Source organism: Dipodomys ordii, unplaced genomic scaffold (assembly GCF_000151885.1).
Source record: "Dipodomys ordii isolate 6190 unplaced genomic scaffold, Dord_2.0 Scaffold35, whole genome shotgun sequence".
In the NCBI taxonomy this organism is placed as follows: domain Eukaryota; kingdom Metazoa; phylum Chordata; class Mammalia; order Rodentia; family Heteromyidae; genus Dipodomys; species Dipodomys ordii.
The window spans coordinates 10,674,736-10,700,342 of record NW_012267251.1 but is presented as its reverse complement, the minus strand read 5'-3'; the positions used below and the strand labels follow the sequence as shown (position 1 = coordinate 10,700,342).

At 42.8% G+C, this 25,607-nt stretch overlaps 1 protein-coding gene across 1 annotated transcript in view; it reads left to right on the top strand.

Moving 5' to 3' along the window:
* Nucleotides 1-25,607, top strand: part of Dstyk (dual serine/threonine and tyrosine protein kinase) — a 52,070-nt gene that overhangs the window by 1,740 nt on the left and 24,723 nt on the right. The window contains exon 2 of the mRNA XM_013017494.1: nucleotides 20,533-20,921. Coding sequence (XP_012872948.1) covers nucleotides 20,533-20,921 — 389 coding nt within the window. The remainder of the gene's footprint in view (nucleotides 1-20,532; nucleotides 20,922-25,607) is intronic.

Below are 25,607 nucleotides of genomic sequence, written 5' to 3'. Positions count from 1 at the left end.
CATCAGCTTCTCTTGAAAAGGCCTTTGTTGCTGCTGCTCTTATTTTAAAACAAGTATTTTAGTTACTCTTTTCAAAAAATTAGAATAAGTTTGCCTTATGGTTTGCTTTTGTTTTTATTTTTTAAAGGCTAGTTTAAGGAATGCAGTAAGTATCCCTCTGGGCTGGGCTGCAGTGGCTCATGTCTGTAGCTACTTGGGAAGCAGCAATCAGTAGGATAGCTTTCTAGGCCTGCCCAAGCAATAAAGTTCTTGAGACCCCCATCTCGATCAATAACTGGGCATGGTATCTGCACCTGTCTTAGCTACACTGGAGGTTGAGATCAGAGTAAGGTTCCTGGCCAGCCTAACTGCAGGTTGATATCAGAGTGAACTTCCTGGCCAGCCTAGATAAAAAAAAGTCTGCTGGATCCCCATCTTAACAGAAAAAGCTGAGTGTGCTGATGTGGGCCTGTCAACCCAGCTGTATTCGGAAGCATAAATAGGAAGATTTTGGTCCAGGCTTGTTTGGGCAAAAAGTGAGACTTTATCTTAAGAATTACCAGGACAAAAAGGGCCAGAGGCATGGTTCAATTGGTAGGGCACCTTTCTGGTGAGTGGGAAACCCTGAATTCAAATCCTCATATTGCCCCAAAAGGAAAAACAGGGTTGCCTTTGAATTGGATTATGAATTAATCTTTCTATAATCAACTTTTCACCCTCTAGTATCTATTCACCCCCCAAAATAACCCAGGAGGATGCGGATGACAGGATCGGGGACAAAGAGATTTTGTTTCATAAAATGCTTGGAGGAGAATTTATTTTGGGGAAAGAGGATATACCAGGGAAAATAAGGTGACACTTTCTAGGTATACTTTAGAGATGCCCAAGAAGAGAATGATCCTGTTCTTTTCCCAGTTTATCTTTGTGAGGTCAGTCATTCAAACCCTGTCTCAACTCTTGTTTTGTGAATGCTTATTTCTACTTAGTAGGAATTTGGAATGTGAAGGAAGCAGGCATTTCTTTCTTTTTCTTTTCTTTTTTTGCTAGTCTTGGGGACTGAACTTTAGACTTGGGCAATATCCCTGAGCTTCTTTTGTTCAAGGCTAGCACTCTACCACTTGAGCCACAGCACCACTTCCTGCCTTTTCTGTTTATGTGGTACTGAGGAATCGAATCCAGTGCTTCATGCATGCTAGGCAAGCACTCTACACTAAGCCACATTCCCAGCCGTGGAAGCAGCTACTTCTTAATTTAATGATCTCTGCAAGATTTAGGATTGGAACTGTTTGTAGATTTAATGCAGTACTTGAACAACTGAAGATCAGGAACTGACTCTACATTTGAAATTGTTGGACTGCGAGGACAGCAGCAATAGCAAAACAATTTTCCTATCTCTTCATATACTATTTTCTGTCCTGTAATACCAAGAAGTTGCATTTCACTCTCAACCACAAAGAACTGGGAAGAACCCCAAACTAAAGCTTTCCTTTTAATTTGGATAGTTTTCTGTTTACTTGGGTTAGGGTAGAGATTGTATAATGTTCCTAATGTTTTAGAAGTTAAATAGAGGGCTGGGAAGGTGGCTCAGTGGTAGAATGTTGCCTAGCATGCATCAAGCCCTGTGTTTGATTCCTCAGTGCCACATAAATAGAAGAAGCTGGAAGTGGTGCTGTGGCTCAAGTGGTAGAGTGCTAGCCTTGAGCAAAAGAAGCTCAGGGACAGTGACTAGATCCAGAGTTCAAGCCCCAGGACTGGAAAAAAAAAAGTTAAATAGAAGATGGAATTAAATTCTATAATGACAAAGTTTTGTGCAGCTTGAACTCTGGGCCTGGGTGCTGCCCCTCGGCTCTTCAGCTCAAGGCAAGTGCTCTACCACTTGAGCTACAGCGCCACTTCTGGTTTTCTGGTAGTTTATTGGAGATAGGAGTCTCATGGTCTTTCCTGCCCGGACTGGCTTTGAACTGAGATCCTCAGATCTCAGCCTCCTGAGTACCTAGGATTACAGGCGTGAGCCACCAACGCCCGGCAATGACAAAGTTTTTAGACTAGCTTGCCTTTTACAAAGAAAACTGAATTGTAAGTGAAATTTTATTTGGTTCTTCCTCTGTTGTCCATTCATTGTCTGCCTTTTGACTTAACTGTAGAGAATAATCAACCCCTAGTTGGTGATTATTTTCTTTGTCATAAGCTCAGAAGTAACTTATTTATATTTATTTGTTCATTTATTTATTGAGCAGGAACTCAGCCCAGACTGGCCTGGACCTCATTCACTATGCAGCCCAAGTCATCTTCAATCTTTTTTTTTGGTCTGGTCGTGGGGCCTGAACTCTGGGCCTGGGTGCTGTCCCTCAGCTCTTCAGCTCAAGGCCAGCGCTCTACCACTTGAGCCACTTATGTGGTGCTGAGGAATTGAACCCAGGGCCTCAGGCGTGCAAGGCAAGTGCTCTACCACTGAGCCACCTTCCCAGCCTGCCATCTTCAATCTTGATCCCTCCTGCCCTGCCTCCCTAAGGGGACTTAGAGCTCATCTGAAAAAGGCAAAGTAGAATATTACAAAGCAGAAAAAGGAAAAGTACTTTTCTTTATGACCTAGTAGCAGTCCTAAGTGTTACAGTTTGTCATAAACCTCTCAATTTTAAGAAGATGGAATGACCGGAGAGAGTCCATTTGGAATGCTGTCACTTGGGCTATCCTCCATTCCTGGTTCTACTTCCTAACTGAATGACCTTTGACAAGTCACAGCTTCACTGTGCTACACTTTCTCATCTGGAATAGGGGACTATAATAGTCGTTACTGCTAGGATTGTTGAGAACTAAGGTATGTACGTGTTCAGAATGATGCCTGATTAGGTGCTATGTAAGTATTAGGTATTATTTGTTTACTTGTTTCTCAAACAGCATCTCACTGTGTGCCCAGGCTGGCCTTAAACTCCTGGACTTAAGTGATCCTCCTGCTGCTTCCTCCCAAATGTTGACTTATAGGCCAAGGAACCATACCTGGCCACATATTAAATAGACATTAATTATTAAAAAGATGTTTGAATACCTGGGATTGTGTTGGTCACTGTGTTGTTCACAGAGATAAAGAGCCAAGTAAAGAAAGATAGTGATCTTGGCCTCAGGCTAGTGGAGGTCAGTCTTTCCCTTCTGTATGCTTTCTTCTCTTCCCTGCCATCTTTCCTCTCCCCTCTCCTCTTCAAAATAGGTTCTCAAGATACAGTCCAGGCTGGCCTTGAATTCATAGTGTAGACCAGGCTGGCTCAAGCTTGAAATCCTGCTGCCTCAGCCTTGCCAGTGCTGTGCTACTGTGCCCAGCCTACCCTTTGCTTATAAGAAAGAAAAAAAATAATTATCATCATTAAAGTTTGCTAATTTGGTTATATTGGATGATGGATAACAAAAAGAACTAGAAAACTGAACTTGGTCCTCTATGGAAGAATAATCTAAGTCCTACATATCTAGAATACAGAAAGCTGGAGGAAGAAAGAGAAAGCTAAGGTATGGCTAGATTATTGACATTTTATGTGAATTTTAATTCTTTGGTTTTAAGAGCTCTCTACCTTTTGTTAGCCAACCGCTGTGTTTCCCCAAGATTCTTTACAGACTTTATTTTTCTCTTTATTATTAAAAAAAATCACACCTAGTATAAACTGGTTGCCAGAATTTTTAAAGAGGAAAAACACTGGTGCTGCACTTAATTAAAATACACATTGTCCTAGGAATTTGTATGAATAATAAAGAGAAACATTTTGAGAAGGGTCAAAATGTTGGGGAGAAAGGACCTAGTTTCCCTTTGGTTTGTTTTTTGTAGTGCTGGGGATCCAACCTAGTGCCTTGCACTCTACTACTGAGCTGCATCCCTGATCCTTATGATTGACACATATATATATATATTTGTATACATATTTATATACATATACATAATTTTTAAAATATCTTTGGGTAGTTGTACAAAAGGGTTTCAATTCAGCATGTCCGTTAATGAATATAGTGTATCTTAGTGTTACCCCTCCCATAATCTTTGCTTTTTTTTTTTTCCTTTTTGAGAGTGGGTATTACTGTGTAGCCCAGATTGACAAGGAACTTATTATGTATCCAAAGCTATCCTTGAACTCCCGATCTTCTGGCCTCAACTTTTCCAAGTACTAGGATTATAAACTTATAAGCATATGTCATTATCTCTAGCTTTGGTTTGTTTTGAGATAGGGATTTGTGTGGCCCAGGCTGGTCTGGAACTTTCTGTGTAGCTCAGGTTAGCTTTGAACTCTTTATCCTCCTGGCTCAGCTACCCAAGTATACAGGTTAGAGGCATGCACCACCATGCTTCGCTGTTTTCTTTCAGCTGCCATCATGATGGGGCTGAGAGATGTCAAGACAGCAGGGTTGGGGACTGGGAAGGTGGCTCAGTGGTAGAGTGCTTGCCTTGCATGCATGAGGCCCTGGGTTCAATTCCTCAGCACTATATAAGCAGAAAAAGCCAGAAGTGGTGCTGTGGCTCAAGTGGTAGAGTGCTAGCCTTGAGCAAAAGAAGCTCAGAGACAGTGAGTTGAAGCCCCAAGACTGACAAAAAAAAAAAAAAAAGACAGCAGGGTTGTTAGTTGAAGTGGCTTTCTGATATTTTAGCAGGATCTTTTGGAAGAGTTGCTTGTGTATTTCCATTTAAGCTCAGTAGAGACAGTGCTGTAGCTGTTGTCACTTTTTTTTTTTTTTGTCAGTCATGGGGTTTGAACTCTGGGCCTGGGACTGTCCCTCAACTCTTCAGCTCAAGGCCAGTGCTCTATCACTTGAGCCTCCGTGCCACTTTTGGTTTTCTGGTGGTTTATAGGAGATAAGAGTCTCACAGACTTTCCTTCCTGGGCTGGCTTTGATGGCAATCCTCAGATCTCAGCTTCCTGAGTAGCTAGGATTACAGGCGTGAGCCACTGGTGCCTGGATCCCCCCGCCCCCCATCCCCCAGGTTATGGGGCTTGAACTCTGGGCTTGGGCACTATCCCTCAGCTCTTCAGCTCAAGGCAAGCGCTCTACCGCTTGAACTACAGCACCGCTTCCAGTTTTCTAATGGTTTATTGGAGATAAGAGTCTCAGGGACTTTCCTGCATGAGCTTTTCATTCTCCTGAGTAGCTGGGATTACAGGCGTGAGCCACCGGCGCCTGACTTTTTTTTTAAATTACTATAGATTAATAGTCTCCTTTCCCAAAGTAAAATTATCTCTTGCTTTCTCACCTTTGTTTCCATGTGGATGCTGCATGCAGTGGTCAAAAGTAAGCACAACCATTGAACCAGCTTTGGGGTCCTACTGTAGTGCATCTTACTTGACTTAGGCAAGTTTCTTCTCCTGTTCGTCTTGGGTTCTTTCTGTGCAGAATAGGAGTGATAAGCATGCCACATACTGTGATTATATTTATATGAAGTGTCTCTAACAGGCACATTTCTAGAGATACAAAGTAGATTAGTAGTTGCCAGGGAATGTGGGACGTTCAGGTGGATCTCTTACCTTTGTAGGGGAAGGGCTAGTAAGGGACTAAGACTGACCTTGGGCTAGTAGAGATCAGTTTTTCTACACTTTTCTCCGGTGAAAGAAATAGAATAATTATAATAGTAATTTTTTTTTTGTGGGGCAGGGGGTTGAAAATGCTTTGGAACTATATAGCGGGAGTAGTTGGACAACTCTGTGAACATACAGAAAACCACAGAAGGCCAGTCATGGTGCTTAAGGCCTGTAATCCTAGTTACTTGGGAAACTGAAGCAGGAGGTTTGAAAGATCAAAGTTAATCTGAGTAATACCTGGCACCCTGTCTCAAAAAGAAGGGGGAGGGCTGGGAAGGTGGCTCAGTGGTAGAGTGCTTGCCTTGCATGCATGAGGCCTTGGGTTCAATTCCTCAGCACCACATAAGCAGAAAAAATTGGAAGTGGTACTGTGGCTCAAGTACTAGAGCACTAGCCTTAGCTGAGAGCACTAGCCTTAGCTGAAGAGCTGAGGGACAGCGCCCAGGCCAAGAGTTCAGGCCCCACAATCCACACACACACACACACACACACACACACACACACACACACACACACACGAAGAAGGGGGAGTGGATCACTGGTGGCTCACACCTGTAATCTAAGCTACTCAGGAGGCTGAGATCTGAGGATCATGGTTCAAAGCCAGCTTGGGCAGGAAAGTCCATGAAACTCTTCATATCCAATTAATCATAGAAAAACCTGGAAGTATTGCTCTGGCTCAAGTGGTAGAGTACTATACTTGAGCAAAAGGAGCTCAGGGACAGCATCCAGGCCCAGAGTTCGAGCCCCATACCCACCAAAAAAAAAAAAGAAGGAGGAGTTGGGAATGTATGGTAATTTAGTGGTAGAACACTTCCCTAGCTTGTGAGAGGCCCTCAGTTCAAGTTGTTCACAAATGAACAAATAAAGCCATAAGCCCCACTGAATTGTACATTTATAAAGGGTTTATTCTGGGCTCTCAAAACTGTAGTGCCGAGAGGCTGAGGCAGAGATCAAGGGCTTAAGGTCAGCCTGGGCTATGTAGTGAGACCCTGTCTCAAATGTCAATAACACTAACAACAAACAAACAAGTGTTAATTATATCTCAAGAAGTAAAAAGGAGTGATAATGTCTACCTCACAAAATCGTGGTATTTGTTGACAAAAACTCAGGAATATAGTTAGTGCTGTTTGTGTCAGGAGTAGGCCATTGGAACAGTGTTTGGAAGAAGAATAAGCCAGCAAGAGGTAATATGGGACAGAACAATTTAGTTGGAGACTGATTTAGGCCCAGGCCTCTGGGTTCTCAGTCCAGTTCTGCTTCTGCAGCTCCTCATTCTTCTTTGACCTAGCTATGGGAATACAATGTACACTCAGTAGCAGAGACTTTGGTAGTGAGTCATAGCTCAGGCTCCATAGCTTGCCATGGCCCATCATTCACTTTACTAGGAGACTGTCTGGATCAGTGAACATAATGTGACATGGCCTACTTAGGCCCTTCTTGCCCTTTCCCCCTGCTGAGATTCAGGGTATCAGGCCCCTTTTATTTGACCAGGGAGGAAAAGCCTTCCCCAAACATAATAGCGCTCTATATTCTTTCCCTTTTTACCCTGTCTTTCCCCTTCCTAATCTTCCTTTCCTGGGAAGATCTGTAACCCATGGCATAGGGCAGCCTGTTATTTTAAAATTCTGCTTGGTCCTAAAAGAAAAAAAATCATTGCTTTTAAGTCTGTTACCAATCGCAGTTTATCATTACATAATATATTTCAGTATAGCTTGTTCGGTATACATTCCTTCAGTCTTGGAAGTAGTTCTTATTTGCTTATTTTTATTTTTGTTCGTGCACTGGCCAAGAACTCTTGATCCTACTGCCTCAGCCTCTCAAATGCTGGAATTAGAGACATGGTCCACCTTGCTGAGCTTTCGCGAGTTATTTTTCAGGTAGTATTAGAGTTTGAACTTAGAGTTTGCACTTGCGAGGCAAGTCCTCTTATCATCAGCTCTACACCTCAGCCCTCTTTGCTTTAGTAGTTTTTCAGATAGAGCTTGCACTTCTCACCTGGTTCACGTAGGACAGTTTTGATTCTCCTTCCTGTGTCTTCTGCATAGCTGAAATTATGACACCATGCCTGGCTTGTTGTTCTTTGAGATAAAGTCTTGCAGACTCTCCCACTACCTCCTGCAGTCACAGATTTCAGGTACGATCATTGCTTCTGGTCTTGCATGTAGTTTATATGAAAGCAAGCATTGAAATGTGGTGGTTGTGTGTGTGTGTGTGTGTGTGTGTGTGTGTGTGTGTGTGTTTGGTCGATTGTGGGGGACAGGGCCTGGCACTGTCCCTAAGCTTTTTCTGCTGAAGGCTTGAACTTTACCACTTTGAGCCACAGCTCAAAGCCACACCAGCCACTTCTGGTTTTCTGGTGGTTATTTGGAGGTAAGAGTCTCATGGACTTTCCTGCCCAGTCTGGCTTCAAATTGTGATCCTCAGATCTCAGCCTTCTGAATAGCTAGGATTACAGGTGTGAGCCACTACTTTCTCTTTCCTGTTTTCTCTGCTTATTGAGTGTGTTGATCCTTGGGCTCAAACTCAGGACCTAGGTGCTGTCCTTGTGCTTTTTTTTAGCTCAAGGCTAGTGCTTCTATCTCTTGAGTTAAAGTTTCCGTGTGTGTGTGTGTGTGTTGTCCAGGGTCATGAACTTAGGGCCCGGGTGCTGCCCCTGAGCTTTCTTTTACTCTCGGCTAGTGCTCTACCACTACTTGTAGCTTTTTGATGTTTAATTGGAGAAAAGAGTCTTTTCTTCCCAGGCTAGCTTTGAACCTCCATCTTCAGATCTCAGCCTTGTAGGTTGCTGGGATTACAGGCATTAGCCCCTGGCACTTGGCATCTGTCCTGTTTTCTGTTTCACTAGATTGCTAGAACAAAAAAGGAATCTTCCTGTGATAACTGCACTTCAAAAACAATCTTTTGAGATGAGTGCAGTGGCTCAGAACTATAATCTGAGCTACTATAGCCTTAGATCAGGAGGATGGCATTTTAAGGCCAGTCTGGTGAAAAAATATCCCATCTCAACCAGTGAAAAAAAACCTGTTATCCCAGTTTTGCAGGAAATATAAATAGGAGGATCAAGGCTAACCCATGCAAAAAGCAAGATCCTATTTGAAAAATAATAAAAGCAAAAAAAAAATGCTGGAGGCATAGCTTAAGTAGTAGAGTGCCTGTCTAGCAAGCATAAGGCCCTGAGTTAAAAATCTAGTTAAAAAACTAGGATTGCACTGGGGGTGCCAGTGGCTCAGACCTGTAATCCTTGCTACTCAGGCTGAGATCTGATGATCGCAGTTCCTGTGAGACTTTATCTCCAATTAACTACTTAACAAATGGAAGTGAAGCTATGGCTCAAAGTGGTAGAACACTTGCAAAAGAGCTCAGGAACAGTGCCAAGGCCCTGCGTTCAAGCCCTGTGACAAACAACAACAAAGTCCACAATTGGCTCCTCAAAAAAAAACTAATCTTTTGATGCTGAGGATGTATCTCAGTGTCAGATTATTTAAATCAGCACATGTAATGCTTTAGGTTCAGTCTCCAATACTGAAAAAAAAAGAAAAAAATGATACTGTGAAAATAAAACCAAGTAATGTGCAATTGAAGTAAACAGAAAGGACAATTTCACATTAGGCCTGTTGCTTAATTCCTATAAGCTCTATAAAAGCAGGTCATACTTTTATTTGCGTTTTTTTTTTTTTTGGTCTTTATCCTACTGACTAAAGACTGTTATTACTCATCATTATATCCCTTGTACCGCTGTACTTCATATATAGGGGTAAATTAATGTATTAAATTATTTCCATGTCTGGAGGGGTGAGTCTGATCAAAGTCCATTGTATGTATCTACAGGTATGTTAAAATGAAACACCCTTGTACAACTAATTGGTACTAATAAAAAGTAGAAGAAAGACACAGAAAGGTATTTTCAAGTCTGGTAGATGCTGAAGTGATCTTTTGAAAGATGTTCTGAAGTTAAACACAATTTAATTTCTACTCCTGAAGGGCATTTTCCCCTATAGAGGGTATGGAGTTTTGTAGAATCACTCACATTTTGCTGTTTGGATCCTTTTAGGGAGAAAAAAGAATAGTGATACCCATTTGATAGATGATCAATTGGGCTGGAGTTTTTGTTTGTTTTTAATGTTATTTTTTATTGTTTTTATAAAGGTGATACACAGAGGGGTTACAGTTATGTAATATTTGTTTTTTGAGATAGAGTTTTACTCTGTTGCCCTGGCTGGCTTGGAACCTCCATACCCATCTCTCAGCCTCCTGAGAGGCTAGGAATAGAGGTGTGAGCCTCTTTCAGAGCTGCTCTATTTCCATGTCCTTCTTATTACAGAAGAGCCAGTAGCTAGAGCGTGAGGGATATGGGTGGATGCGGTTTCTTTTCCTAACAGTTGTAAGACCTAAGGTGACTTTGCCCCTTCGGGTAGGAAAGTAGTCAGCATCCAGTATGATGGCTTCTGCTTCTTGCATGGCTTTGGTGTCAGCCCTAACAAGAACAGAGGGTGAATCCATGTGGAAGATGCAGGTTTTCCTTCCTGTTTCCCAGAAACCTGACTGGAGCCCTTTTAAGGACTTCTTTTCTCTGATTCAGTTCTTTGCCAGATGAAGAGTTTTGTGATCTTGGGATCCTAGAACTAGATACCTGACAACATCAGTGTCTGTGGGTGAGATATGAACCCCTTCCTTCCTTTCACCTGCGAATCAGGGTCTCTGAGAAAGTCCCATAGGCATAATGTTCCTTTAAAGTCTAAACCAAAGCTGAAGGGAAGTTGGTCAAAGCATAGGACCATGGTCCCCTATGGGGACTGGGTTAAAGTGCCCATCAAACGCAGTCTGTTTTCCTGTCATCTTTATTAGGCAGTAAGAATGATTTAGGTGTATTCCCCAGTGGTGTACCATGTGGCTGTGGGAACCTTTTGGCCACTACTTTCTTTGTGTGGTGCTTCCGTTCCCAGGGGTGCTGTTCTGTGGGCAGGACCATGGGAAAGAGGCGTTGAGGTTGTTTTGCCTTTCACTTGAATAGCTAAATGATGTATCAGAACTGTCCCAAAGAATGATGTCTTGTTAGGAAAGCTTTTGATTTTTTTTTTTTTTTTGTTGGTCATGGGGCTTGAACTCTGGGCCTGAGTGCTGTCCCTCAGCTTTTTATCTGAAGGCTAGTGCTCTACCACTTGAGCCACCATACCACTTTCAGCCTTTTCTGCTTAGGTGGTGCTGAGGAATCAAACTCAGGGCCTCATGCATGTGAGACAAGCACTCTACCACTGAGCTACCTTCCCAGCCCAAGCTTTTGATTTTTTTTAACTCACATTTCTTTTCTAAAAACTGTTTTTATTTTGTTTTATTTATTTATTTATTTTTGGGTCCTGTCGTGGGGCCTGAACTTTGGGCCTGGGCGCTGTCCCTCAGCTCTTCAGCTCAAGGCTAGCACCACTTGAGCCATAGCACCACTTCCGGCTTTTTTTTTTTTTTTTTCTGCTTATGTGGTGCTGAGGAATCGAACCCAGGGCCTCATGCATGCAAGGCAAGCACTCTATCACTGAGCCAACTTCTCAGCCCCTTTATTTTTTTAATTTGTATGTGAAGTGTCTAAATTTAGCTTCATCAGATTGAGAGTTGTAGTGCCTTTTTTATCCTTTCTAGTCCAGATAATGGGAGAGAAATTCCCCAGCTCTCTTTCTTCTCCATTCCCCTTCCCTCCCCTTTTCTCTCTTTCTTTGAACTGTGGTGCTCAGATCTCAGCCTCCTGAGTAGCTAGGATTACAGGCATAAGCCACTAGCACCCAGCCCAGCTGGCACCAAAAATTAAAAAAATAAGTTAAAAAAGTTTAAACATACATAAATGATTCCAGAACAAAATACAGAGCTGTCTTACCTGCTTTTTGCAGATCTCCCAGTTGTTAATGTTTTAATGTGTTTGATCCATAACCAGCTTCTTGCCTTACATCTATTATGTTGTGTCTCTTTCAGAACTATTTAAGAGCAAATTACAGACAGGTTCTTTTATCTAAAGAGTCCAGTGCACAGTTTTTGCAAACAAAAATAATCTTTCACATATAGTGTACACCTCCAAGTTAGGAAATGAGCATGGCTTCCATGCTGCTCCTCAGTCCTGAGACCACAGGCAAGTTTGCTAAGTGCTCTAAAGTGACTCTCTGCTCCAGTGCTATCCAGGAGCACATGTTGCCTTTCACTGTCGTGCTTCTTCAGACTCCCTTAATACGGAACAGTTAGTTTTTTGGCTTTGACATTTTTGTCTTTGATAAGCTCAAAGAGTAGGTGAGGAGTTCCATTTTATAGGATAACCCTAAACCTGGATCCTCATGACTACTCAGGTCATGACCCTTTAACAGGGAGCCTCAGCAAGCGCAGGCTCCTCTCTCCCCCGTGTTAGGTTTGATCTCGAGTCAGGTGGGTGTCTTCTAGATTTCTCCCCCTCAAGCTCACCATTTCCCGCTTTGTACTTGATTAGTCTTGTGGGAGGTATCCTGACATGTCACTGATGCCCTGTTCCTTAAAATATGGCCTCTGGACAATGCCCTTCCACTGCAGAGGTGCTTTTTATATTCATCATTCTTTCTATACTTATTTAGTTCATTTCTGCCACAAAGTAGGGATTTTCCTTTTCCCTTGTTAGTTCATTTATATCAGCATGGGCTGAGTTTTCCACTGGATTTTAACTCACTGTTGTTCTATCTATCTGTCTGTCTGTCTGTCTGTCCGTCCATCTGTCCCTTCGTCCGTTCGTCCGTCCGTCCGTCCGTCCGTCTATCTACCTACCTACCTACCTACCTATCTGACTAAGTTACTTTGCAGGTCCTGAGGTTTGAACTCAAAGCCAGGTCCTTGAGTTAGTTTCTTTGTTTTTGCTTAAGTCTTTGTTCTATCACCGAGCCACAACTTCACTGATGACTTTTGATGGTTCATTGGAAATAAGAGTCTCACAGTCTTTCCAGCCCTGGCTTCAAACCATAATCCTCAGATCTCAGCCTCTGAGTAGTCAGGATTATAGGCATGGGCCATCAGTGTCTGGCTTTTTTTTTATTTTTATGCATAAAAAATGCATCCCTACCTTTGAATCACTCTTTTTTTTTGCCGGTCATGGGCTTGAACTCTGGGCTTGGGCGCTGTCCTTGCGCTGTTCAGCTCAAGGCGAGTGCTCTACAGCTTGAGCCACAGCGCCACTTCCAGTTTTCTAGTGGTTTATTGGAGATAAGAGTTTCATGGGGCTGGGAAGGTGGCTCAGTGGTAGAGCACTTGCCTTGCATAGGCCTGAGGCCCTGGGTTCGATTCCTCAGCACCACATAAGCAAAAAGAAAAAAGCCGTAAGTAGCGCTGTGGCTCAAGTGGTAGAGCACTAGCCTTGAGCTGAAGAGCTGAGGGACAGCGCCCAGGCCCAGAGTTCAGGCCCCACGACAGGACCCAAAAAAAAATTAAAAAAAAAAAAAGAGTTTCATGGTCTTTCCTGCCCAAGCTGACTTTGAACTGCGATCCTCAGATCTCAGCCTCCTGATTAGCTAGGATTACAGGTGCCACCAGCGCCCGGCTCTTTGAATCACTCTTAATAGTGGTAAGCTGCTAGTATTCTTCCTTCCAGATGACAGAATTTTAGTCTTCTTTAAAGCATAGGTTTGGCTTGCTTCAGGGAACCACTTCCATCTCTGTCCCATAAACCACAGTCACCAGCTGCCAGCTGTGTTTCCCTTCCCTCTGGAGCATGCCCAGCCTCAGGAGCAGTTTCACCCAGAAGGGAACTTGTCAGCAGGATGCTGAGTGCCTTCTCATCATTTCTCTATTTTACTAGAATTCCAGGGGAAGGAAGCCTCTGGGGAGGATGTCTCTTTCTTTCTAGGTACCAGTATAGCCTACTTTTATTCTTATTTTTTGGCAGTACTGGGGATTGAACCTCAGGTCCTCATGCTTGCTAAGTAGATGCTCTGTCATTTCTGCTGCTCCACTATGCTTTTTGCATTGACTCTTTTCAAATTAGGGTCTTTATACCCAGCAGGCTTGCTCTTCTGTAGCTGTATGATAAAAAATGTTCTTGTCTAGTATTTTTTCCTCAGCTCCTTGGATTTTTTTTTTTTTTTTGGTTGTTGTTGCTCATGGGGCTTGACCTCTGGGCCTGGGCGCTCTTTAGCTCAAGGCAAGCTACCATTTGAGCCACAGTGCCACTTCTGGTTTTCTGGTGGTTAATTGGAGATCAGAGTCTCACAGACTTTCCTGCTTGGGCTGGCTTTGAATCTCGATTCTCAGATTTCATCCTCCTGAGTAGCTAGGATTACAGGTGTGAGCCACCAGTGCTCCCAGGATTTTTGCAGCTCAATATTTTGAAGCTTGTAATAGAGTGATACAGTGGGAAGAGAATATAAAACCTTTGCTTTGCTTTGCTTGGCTTGGCTTGGCTTGGCTTGGCTTTCCTTTCCTTACCCTCACTCCCTCCTTCCCCCCCCCCCTCCTTTGTTTTGTCATGGAGTTTGAACTCAGAGCCTGAGTGATGTCTTTTAGCGCTTTCTGCCAAGGCTATCACTCTACGATTTTGAGCTACATCTCCACTTCCAATTTTTGTGGTTAATTGTACATAAGAGTCTATGGACTTTCTTGCCCAGGCTGGCTTCAAACATTGATCCACAGATATTAGCCTCCTAAATAGCTAGGATTATATATGTGAACCACCAGTGCCCTGCTTAGAAAGTAATTTTTTTTTGGTTGGTTGTGGGGCCCTGAACTCTAGGCCTGGGCTTTGTCCCTGCACTCTTTAGCTCAAGGTGAACGCTCTACCTACCCCTTGAGCCACTGTGCCACTTGTTTTTTTTTTTTTTTCTGGTGGTTAATAATTATAGTTAAAGAGTCTTATGGACTTTCCTGCCCCAGCTGACTTTGAACCATGATCCTCAGATCTCAGCCACCTGAATAGCTAGGATTAAAAGTGTTAGTCACCGGCACCTGGCTACAAAGTAATTTGTATTTTGTATTAATTATATGTGCCAAAAGTGAAGCAAAGAATAAATCCTACATTAAGAAAGGAATGTTAAAAAAAAAGGAAAGGAATGTTAAAGCAGGCACTGGTGACTCACACCTGTAATCCTGTAATCCTAGCTACTCAGTAGGCTGAGATCTGAGGATCACTGTTCAAAAGCCAGACCGGGCAGGAAGGTGGTGAGACTCTTATCTCCTTAACCTATTCAGAAAAAGCTGGAAGTGGCACTGTGGCTCAAGTGATAGAGAGCTAGCATTGAGCACAAAGAGGCTCAGGGACAGCATCTAGGTCCTGAATTCAAGCCCCATGCCTGGCAAAAAAAAAGAAAAGAAAAGAAATCCCATTACTTCATTTGACACAAATGTGTAATTATGTTACTGGTGGCTTTAATTATAAATCATTTTATATTTCATTGGCTTTTAGAAAGCACTTAGGTAGATGGGTTCCCTTATCCATCATAAAAGTCAAAATCTATTCTTGTAACAAAAGACAAGTTAGCAAGAGTACATATTATAAATGTATTTAATCTAAGTTTTACATGCATGTAACTAATTCAGAGTACTCAGCAGGTCAAAGTACCATACTTTAGGTTGTTTTCTGAACCCCCAACAAGTTGCAATAATACACTAAAGCAAAGGTGCAGAGTTCCACTTTATTATTACTTCATACAGTGCCTTCCCTCCCTTGCTCAGAGTTTGCTTTAAATTGGGGTCCTACAATAAATAGATTTTGTGTTTGGCCCAAGATTGGGAAGCAGTTTGGCATGAAGCATGTCTGTTGCCCTTGCCTACCACTAGCCTGAGACCTAGAACAACCTACCTGTTTTTCACCTTTCATGTGCTTAGGTGTTTTAGGCTTCTATGTCCTCTTTTTTTTTGTTTAATTATTGTTTCTTGTAAAGGTAGTGTACAGAAGGGTTACCATTATAAGTCAAATAAAGAGTACATTTATTATTTTTTAAGCAATGTCACCCCTTTCCTTGCTCTCCTGGCTTCCCGCCCCCCCCTGTAAAATACACCCTGTGTCCACCCACAAGTTGTATAGTTCATTTTCAACATAGTAACTATCACTACTGCATTTGCTCACCCTTGTCTGTGCCATTTCTGTGTTTCTCTTTACCTTCCAAAGACAGATAAGTGAACAAATAAGACAAACGGAATGAAAACAAAAACAGCAACAAAGGAAAAAAGAGCCTCTTGTTTCTACTTCCTGGAGTTCATTTCCATAAATACTATTTTTTTTGGGGGGGGGTCCAGTCGTGGGGCCTGAACTCTGGGCCTGGGCACTGTCCCTCAGCTCTTCAGCTCAAGGCTAGCACGCTACCACTTGAGCCATAGCACCACTTCCGGCTTTTTTTTTTTTTCTTTTTGCTTATGTGGTGCTGAGGAATCAAACCCAGGGCCTCAGGCATGCAAGGCAAGTGCTCTACCACTGAGCCAACTTCCCAGCCCCTATAAATACTATTTTGTACCATCACATGCACAGGGCTACGTGATCCTTTCTTTCCTAAGACATCCTCTTTTGGTCTTATTCTATGTGAGTGCCTAGAGTGTATCCTGTTTGTTTGTTTGTTTGTTTTTTTCCTGGTCGTGGGTCCTGAACTCTGGGCCTGAGTGCTGTCCCTCAGCTCTTCAGCTCAAGGCTAGTACTCTACCACTTGAGCTACAGCTCCACTTCAGGCTTTTTCTGCTTATGTGGTGCTGAGGAACTGAACCCAGGGCCTCATGCATGCGAGGCATCTCTACCACTGAGCCACTTTCCCAGCTCCATGTCCTGGTTTTTAACTGGGAAATTCTTGTCCGGTTGGATCTGTAAGCTTTAAATGTGATAAGGCAAATAAAGTGATTAGTACTCAACAGGGACTCAATAAATGTTATCTAGAACAAATAAAGTGGCTTGCTTCTTTAATTCTTCTTTTCTTCCCCCTAACTTAAAACCTTTGCTTAAAAGTAACTTCAGTCTTTGGGGCTGGGAAGGTGGCTCAGTGGTAGAGTGCTTACCTCACATGCATGAGGTTCATCAGTTCCTGGGTTCAGTTCCTCAGCACCACATAAGCAGAAAAAGCTGGAAGTGGCACTGTGGCTCAAGTGGTAGAGCACTGTCCTTGAGCTGAAGAGCTGAGAGACAGGGCCCAGACCCAGAGTTCAGGCCCCACAACCAACAAAAACAAAAAACAACAAAAAAAGTAACTTCAGTCAAGAAAAGCCTTGGTTTACACTGAAGACAATTTGATTTGAATTTTCCTGCAGCCAGGGCTGGCAGGGTTAATGCATGCCAGCTGAGAAGCCATGCTGTTTACCTTCTGGCAGCCCATATGCAGATGCCCTTGTATTAATTACATAAGAAACCCCGACTAACTTAGAAGTCCTTTGACTGTTAGAGAGGCAGCTGTTGTAGCTGTGAAACAGGTTTCCTTCCTCCCTCCTACTGTCAGTCCACAGCTTTTAATTTCTTCTTTAGAGACCTGCTAAGGCTGCACTGTTGGTCCTCTGAGCCCCTGGCTAGTTCACTCAACTTTTTGATCTGTAGTTACAGAAGTCCTGAGGGAGCTTGCATAATTAAATTCACATATAATTTAAAATAAAAACAACCAACCTCTCTTCACTCCCACATCCTTACTCTTTCAACAATTAAAACATCATATCCAGTATTTTAGAACTGGAAAAGACGTTAAAGACAATCAAATCTAACACCTTGAGTTTACAGATGAGCAATTCAAGGCTTAAATGGAGAGTGGACTGCCAAGGTCACAGAGCTAGTCAGTGGTGAAGCTTGGGGTCAGAAATGTGCCCTCAGTTTAGTGCTGTGCCCTCACCATGCTACACTTCGTATCCTGGAGCTGTGTGCCCAGAGAAGGAAGGACTCCAGCTGTCTGCTTTTAGCTTCATTTTTCTCATGTCCTTGTTCAAATCTTACAGACATGTTAGAGGTTAGTGAGGAAGGTAAAGATTCTTGGGAGAAGCAAAGGCTGTGGACAGTGATGTCTCCATGAAGCCCTTTCTTGAGGGTAGTAGGTTGCACATGGAACCCTTGCAGAGAGCATACAAGTAGAGAATTAGGCACTAGGCTCAATTGAGTCCCCTTTGCATTACACTAGTCCTTGGTTGCTTTGACAGTAGCAGGTTTATTTGTAGTGGCTGTTTTTGCAGGAGAGATGGAAACCGGAGAGGTGATAATTTGGGTCTGATGAATAATGTGGTGTGCCTGTGGTAGTTTTGCCAATGCAGCATGTTTTATTAGCTTTTCTGGCATGGACACTGTCTCAGAGGTGTTGAGGCCTTTCTGTCTAGCCTCTAAAAGTGGTTCAGTTGGTTTTCTTCTTTATTATCCACCCTCCTAGTAGTAGCAGTCACGAAGCTCATGTATGTTGGTTAGTTTTATCTAAATTTTGAAACAAGGGCTGGGAAGGTGGCTCAGTGGTAGAGCGCTAGCCTTGCATGCTTGAGGCCCTGGTTTCGATTCCTCAGCACCACATAAGCAAAAAGCAAAAAGCCGGAAGTGGCGCTGTGGCTCAAGTGGTAGAGTGCTAGCCTTGAGCTGAAGAGCTGAGGGACAGTGCTCAGGCTCAGAGTTCAGGCCCCACGACCGGACCCAAAAAATAATAAAAAAAAATTTGAAACAGCTTTGTTACAAGAATTTATTTAAAAGTTAATTGATACTTAGATAGTTAATTCTTAGGTGAGAATCTGGGAGACTTGAGAAAAGAATAAATGGAGAAATGGTAGGCGAGAGAGAAGTCAGTATCTGGGCTTCTCACAGGTTAGGCTGAGACTGTGGTGGCTAAATTCTGCAATTCTACTTTTGTTGGTTGCTACTGTATATGTTGAGATAAAAGTCATTTTTAGGAGTGATCATTCTCCTTAGACTATTCATCATGATACTATACATTTCAAAATATTTAATGGGTTTCCTTGTTGCTTTCTGTAGACAACTCCCAATAAATGGATTCTTAGCAGAATGAACTTTAAGCACTTACATATATCAATCTCTGTGTTGGATGTTGAAGATAGAATGATGGTTGTGATTATTATAAACAGATAATTAGAACAAATTGATAAGTGAACAAGATACAAAGGGACTCAGGACTTACTACTGCCCAAGTGCTTATGCAAACACTGTTCCTTCTTGTTTTTGGTTATAGGTCAAAGATGAAACCAGTAGTTTAATCTTACTCTTATGCTTATTAAATATCTTACACAGAATTAGGCACTCAGTGAATACTCTTTGCTTTTTCAAAGGAGTCAACTTCTTTCCCATAGAAGTTTCTTCTTTTCAGTGTCTGGTGTTGCTGCTGATGTACTTGTTCAGGCATTCAGAGACAGACATGAAAGGAGAGGCACAAAATGTAGAAAGAGCCTGGATAAATACAGACAGATCTCTTTAATTTTTTTTTTTTTGGAAGTGGAGGAGGTTTGAGGATTTGAAGTAGAAGCAGGATAGGTACATTCTGAACCATCTTTTAATGAATCAGGCCTCTTGCTGCTTCAATTACACAAACAAAATAAGCAGCCTGAAAATAATTCAGTGTGGCTTATGGGCTAAATGACTAAATGAATAGTATTTCACTTAGTAATACCACCCAGACTTCAGTTATAATGTGTGTAGTTTGGCTCAAAGGTTGGCCTTTCTGAATCTTAGTTGTAGGGGACCTTGATGCTGAAGAAGTAGGAGAGTGAGAGTTCAGATTCTGATAGTTTCAGTAAAATAAATTGTGATTCCCCCCTCCCCCAAACTGGTACTACTTGAATCTGTGAGAGGAGGTTAACCAGTTAGATTAGTGGTGATTATCTTCAAAGGGGAACATTTTTGAGATAAATCACATTTCTTCCTAGAATTGTTTTATCCTAGTGGGGAGTTCTTCTCTTTGTCTTAAGCAGTGTCTTTTTACCCATAAACAGAAGTATGACTTGATTGGCAAGTGTGGCATCGGTGAGCTGGCAGCTTAGGCACTGTCTCAGCCATCAGAGGTATGAACTGAATGTACTATAGCTGTCAGTCTTGAAAAAGTTTTCAGTGGTGGGTGCTGGTGGCTCATGCCTGTAATCCTAGCTACTCAGGAGGCTGAGATGAGGATCACAGTTGAAAGTCAGCTCTGACAATAAAGTCCATGAGACTCTTACCTCTAATTAGCCACCAGAAAACTGGAAGTGGGGCTGTGGCTCTTCAGCCTTGAATTGAAGAGCTCAGGGACAGTGCCCAGGCCTAGAGTTCAAGCCCCATGTCTGACCAAAAAAAAAGTAAAAAAAGAAAATATTTTCAACGTGTGTGTGTGTGTGTCTGTGTCTGTGTCTGTGTCTGTGCACGTGTGCACACACATGCCCATGTGCAGATCAGCTCATACATTTAGGTAAACATGTGAGAAGCATAATAAGATAAAATTGCATATGGCAGGGAAGTTTGAGGTCTTAGTGAGAAGGAAGGTTTTAATTTTCACACATTCAACTATAGTTTCTCCTTGGACTCATGTTTCAGTGATTGACATTTTAATGATTACATTTGTATGGAATTCTTACAAACTCCTGAGGCTGTCCCTCTTCAGAATGAAAAAGGGAGGAACATTATTGCCATCTTCTAATAGAAATAACAGCTTGTTCTCTGGGGATGTGCTGAGGAAGGAAACTGTTTGATATTTGAAGAACCTTTTTTGACTGGGATATTTCCTTTTTTTCTTTTTTGTGGGTCATGGGGCTTGAACTCTGGGCCTGGGCGCTGTCTCTCAGCTCTTCAGCTCAAGGCTAGGGCTCTACCTCTTGAGCCACAGTGCCACTTCTGGTTTTCTGGGTGGTTTATTCGAGGTAAGAATCTCAGGGACTTGCCTGCCTAGGCTGCCTTTGAACCCTAATCCTCAGATCTCAGCCTCCTGAGTAGCTAGGATTACAGGCAGGAGCCACTGGCGCCTGGCTTTGGGATATTACCTTTAACTTAGAGTTACTGGAAATTTTTCCTTTAGGACCCTGATGTCCTAATGGAGTCTCTCTGTTCTTTCTCACTCTTCTCTCTACTCCTTTTCTCCTCCACTCTCTCCTCTACCAGGCCAGCTGAGCTGCATTTCCTTCCCAGCTAAGGAAGAGAAGTACCTCCAGAAGATGGTGGACTGCCTCCCCTGCATCTTGATCCTCGGCCAGGACTGTAAAGTCAAGTGCCAGCTGTTGAACCTGCTGTTGGGGGTGCAGGTGCTTCCCACCAGCAAGTTGGGCAGCGAAGAGAGCTGTAAGCTTCGGCGCCTCCACTTCACCTATGGGACTCAGACCCGTGTCAGCCTGGCTCTCCCTGGACAGTATGAACTAGTGCACACACTGGCTGCTCACCAGGGCAACTGGGAGACCATCCCTGAGGAGGACTTGGAAGTTCAAGAGGACAGTGAGGATGCTGCTCATGTTTTAGCTGAACTGGAGGTGACAATGCACCATGCCCTCTTACAGGTACCCATCTCATGTACCAATTGTACATTTTTGTACCAGCTTGGCATTTATTTTGACTTTTTGAAAGAGTGACTTGATGCTGTACACTCTGGGCCCTGAGCAACAGCTTGCAGAGTCAGAAGAAATATTTCAGAGAGTTGAAAACAGACCAGGCTGAGGCAGTGCCCATCACTGCCTCCAATCACTATTGTTGTATGGTCCTGGGTAATGTGATGTCTCCTAGCATGAAAGGAAAGGATTATGTGATAATTGCATATTGACAGAGTCCTTACCATCAAAGTTAGAAAGCCTTTTTTTTTTTTCTTCCTGGTGGTACTAGGATTTTTTTTTTTTTTTTTTTGTGGGTTGTGGGGCTTGAACTCTGGGCTTGGGCCCTATCCCTCAGCTCTTCAGCTCAAGGCGAGTGCTCTACCGCTTGAGCCACAGTACCACTTCCGGTTTTCTAGTGGTTTATTGGAGATAAGAGTTTCACGGTCTCTCCTGCCCGAGCTGGCTTTGAACCGTGATCCTCAGATCTCAGCCTCCTGAGTAGCTAGGATTACAGGCGTGAGCCTCCAGCGCCCGCCTGATACTGGGAATTTGAACTTAGGCCTTGCTCTTGCTAGGCAGGTGTTTTGCCACTTAAGCCACACCCCCTACCCCGCTTTTGCTTCTTTATTTTTTTGTTGGTCATGGAGCTTGAACTCAGTGTCTGGGCACTGTCCCTGAGCTCTTTTTGCTCAAGGCTAGTACTCTACCACTTTCTGCCATATCAGTTTTCTGGTAGTTAATTGGAGATAAGTGTCTCATGGACTTTTCTGCCCAGGCTGGCTTCAAACCTTGATCCTCAGATCTAAGCCTCCTGAGTAGCTAGGATTACATGTATGAGCCCCTGGCACCTGGCTGCTTTATTTATTTATTTTGGTCGGCCGTGGGGCCTGAACTCTGGGCCTGGGCGCTGTCCCTCAGCTCTTCAGCTCAAAGCGAGCGCTCTACCACTGGAGCTACAGCGCCACTTCCGGTTTTCTGGTGGTTTATTGGAGATAGGAGTCTCACGGTCTGTCCTGCCCGGGCTGGCTTTGAACCGCAATCCTCAGATCTCAGCCTCCTGAGTAGCTAGGATTACAGGCGTGAGCCACCAGCGCCCGGCTTGCTTCATTTATTTTTAAAAATAGAGTCTTGCATTTTTTGCCCAGGGCCAGCCTTGGACTCTGATCCATCTATTTTTGCTCTCAGATAGCTGGAAGCACAGGTACATACCATCATGCTAGGCTTATTAGTTGAGCTGGGGATCTAGCTGACTTTTACCTGGGCTGGCCTTGAAACCTCAGTCTTCCTGATCTCCCCCTTCTGAGCAACTGAGAATAAAGACAAACACCATCTCCCCCAGTTCCCTTGTTTCATTCTTAGTAGTAAGTTGTTACTGGAATTTATCTAGCCATCCCTAAGAGACAGTAGGATGATGAGTAGTTAACATTCTTAATAGAAATGAGACCAAATGAAAATTTTTGTTGGTTTTTCCTGAGATCTAGCCATTAATTTACCAAATGGAACAGTTGATTTCTTCTGCTTTATAAGGAGCCAATATCTGGCTCAATGTAAGAAGACATAGCAGTTTTGTCATTTGAAGACTATTTAGGCTTCTCTTTTCACATAAACTACCAAAGAGAGTACACCTGCTGTGGTATTTCCTAAGAGATCATAGTTTTTCTCCGGTGTTCCTGCCTCCACTTAGGAAGGACTCTTCTCTTCTGGGCTTCTGTTGCTACTGGGTTGCTAGGACTAGGCCATCTGACTTGACTGAACGTGGATTGGCAAAGGATGTGCCTGTCAGCAATCAGGAGTGGGTAGGAATAAAAGATGGTGATCATGCTTGGAATGAAGAAGTCCCTTAGGTGGCTATACCAGAGAGGTCTGGCTGGTTTGGCAGGACTCAGGAGTGTGGTTTCTTTTGCCTTATAAACTCTTCATCTATCCCTCTTGAGTCCTTTGGTGGTAGCTGCGGTTTGTGATGCTCTTTAATTGGAAATTGGTTTCTCGTTTCCTTCTACAGTCCATGTTGTTTTTTCTTTATATGTTGGAGAGAACTGTAACAAGTCCTTATTTTCTCTTAAAGTTTTAGTGATAGGTTTCTTCTAGTGTTCAGACTGAGAACTTGACACTTCTTAGATCCAGGAAAATGTGTAAATTCCTCGATAACTCTGATAATAGCTCTGGTAGTAACTCTTCTCTATTTTCATTATTTATTTATTTATTTTTGTTGGTTGTGGGTCTTGAACTCTGGGCCTGGGTGTGATCCCTCAGTTCTTCAGTTCAAGGAGAGCGCTCTACCACTTGAGCCACAGTGCCACTTTTGGTTTTGTGGTGGTTAACCGGAGATAAGAGTCTCACAGACTTTCCTGCCCGGGCTGGCTTTGAATCATGGTCCTCAGATCTCAGCCTCCTGAGTAGCTAGGAATATAGGCGTAAGCCGTGGGCACCTAGCCTTGTTTGCTTATTTTTGAGGCAGGGTTTCCTGCAGAGCCCAGGCTGATCTAGAACTTGTAATCTTTCTGCTTATGCCTCCCAAGTGCTGAGACTACAGGTTCGTGAGTCCCTATACCCACCTCAAGTAATCCTTATGTACTAAGGTCTTTGCATCTGACCATAAGCTTCTTCATAATTTGTCACTATTTGATCCATATGCAATCTCTGTAGAATATTGCCTTGGTGCAGTTCTTTCAAGGTTCCAATTGCTTAGCTTTCACATGTTTTTATATTTTTTAATTCATTGTGAGAAACATATTTTTGATCCTACCATTTGTAAGAACATGGATGGACTAGAGGACATCTATATTAAGTGAAATAAACCAGGTAAAGAAAGAAAAATACTGCATGATCTTTTTACACATGTGACTTAAAAGGTCAGATATACTTAGATAGAGAATAAAAAAATTGGGTTGGGGATGTGGAGAGAAGGTAAAAGTTGGGAGGAGGAAATAGAGTGATACAGGTTAATGGATACAAAATAACAGACATACAGAATAAACAACTATAGACAGGGAATGTTCAACATGGAAACATGGAAAAGATAACAGAAATTGTACTGTACTTGGAATTTTTGTTAAATAACTAGATCATAGCTCCTCTTTATCACAGAAGAATTTAGGTGATATGGCAGGTTGCTTCACTGCAGTAATGGTTTTATTGTCTACCTGTATCTCATACATCATGTTGTAACCTTAAATGTGCACAATAAGTTTATTTGAAAATTTTTCAAATAGATCAGGTGCCAGTGGCTCATGCCTCTAGTCCTAACTATTCAGGAGGCTGAATCTTGGTTCAAAGCCAGCCGTGGGCAGGAAAGTCTGTGAGACTCTTTATCTCAAATTAACTACCAGAAAAAGCATGAAGTGAAGCAGTGGCTAGCCTTGAACAAATAAGCTTAGGGACAGTACCCCGGCCCTGAGTTCAAGCCCCAGGATGGACACAAAAAATTATTTTAAAAAATATTGAAGAGTCTCATGAAGGAATACCCTTTCTTCCTGTGGTACACTTTTATATTCTCTTTGGTTCAAAAAAGATGGTAGCAGGCTGTGGGGGAGTGAGGGTGACAGCAGCCCACTTAATTGATGTGACCCAATACACCGTCACCTACACCTTAAAAGCTACCATTAAATGGCTGAAACGATTCCCATTTTTACTTTACAATCTTGGAATGTGAACAAAGCCATCTGCATGAGAAGCAAATTAGACGGATTAAAATTTCTAATGTTCATTTCCTTTTGTTCCATGAGTTGAAGTGATAGAAGGCTACAAGAAGGAAAGTGCAGGCTGTTCCTCACGCGTACATGGGAGTACAGTTCTCACTACCGAGAGCTCCCAGGCTTGGCTCCTGATAATGCCCTGAGCACACAACTGAGATCACAGTTGAGGAGGTTACTGAAATTGCAACACCAAATCAGCTTTATCTCGGCACAGTTGAAATACAGATCCTCACTCTTCTGGAGGAATTTTCTAGCCTCTCATGTTGTTTCACGTGGCCAACAAGGAGCCGCGGTGTTTTTCCGGACCTGCCTTCTTCTTCAGTGGTTATAATGTACAGCTGGGAATAGACCCCAGTGATTCTAAGTTTACACCACCTGATGCCAAGCTCAGAGGACTTTGCAGACTGTGTGGGATTCAGGAACTGACCTTTTCCTGCAGTTGGACTTGTATCTCTGTTAAACAAATCAGAGATGTTCAGCTCACTGCTGGGAGCAGTGCACAGAGCTGCCTAGAAGACTGCTCGTGTTAGTTAAAAAAAAAAAAAGATCTTTTTATATTGCTTTGGTTATATTTAGGAGCTACAAGTTTGCTCTAAACAGCCCTTGTATTTGGTTTGTAGAGGGGGTGGCAAAGAAAGGAAATGTTAGTTAAAGGAAACCAAGATTGAATTAGGGGAAATGAGATGTTCATTTTGAACTGTCAGATTATCAAAGCAGAATTTCCCGCTCCCTTCGTATACAATAGTCATTCTTCTAATACATTTCTTTAAAGTCTTCATAAATTAGCCATTTTCAGTTTGTTCTAGAATAGACCAATTCATATGGACCCAGACTTATTGATATTCCCAGCTTTTTAGTTCTGAGTCCCTTGAGATTCTTGGCTCATAATTCAACAATAGAGGAACAATTTGAAGCCATAATTGTCTGAGGCCTTGTTTAGTGTTAGAACACAGTATTTTTC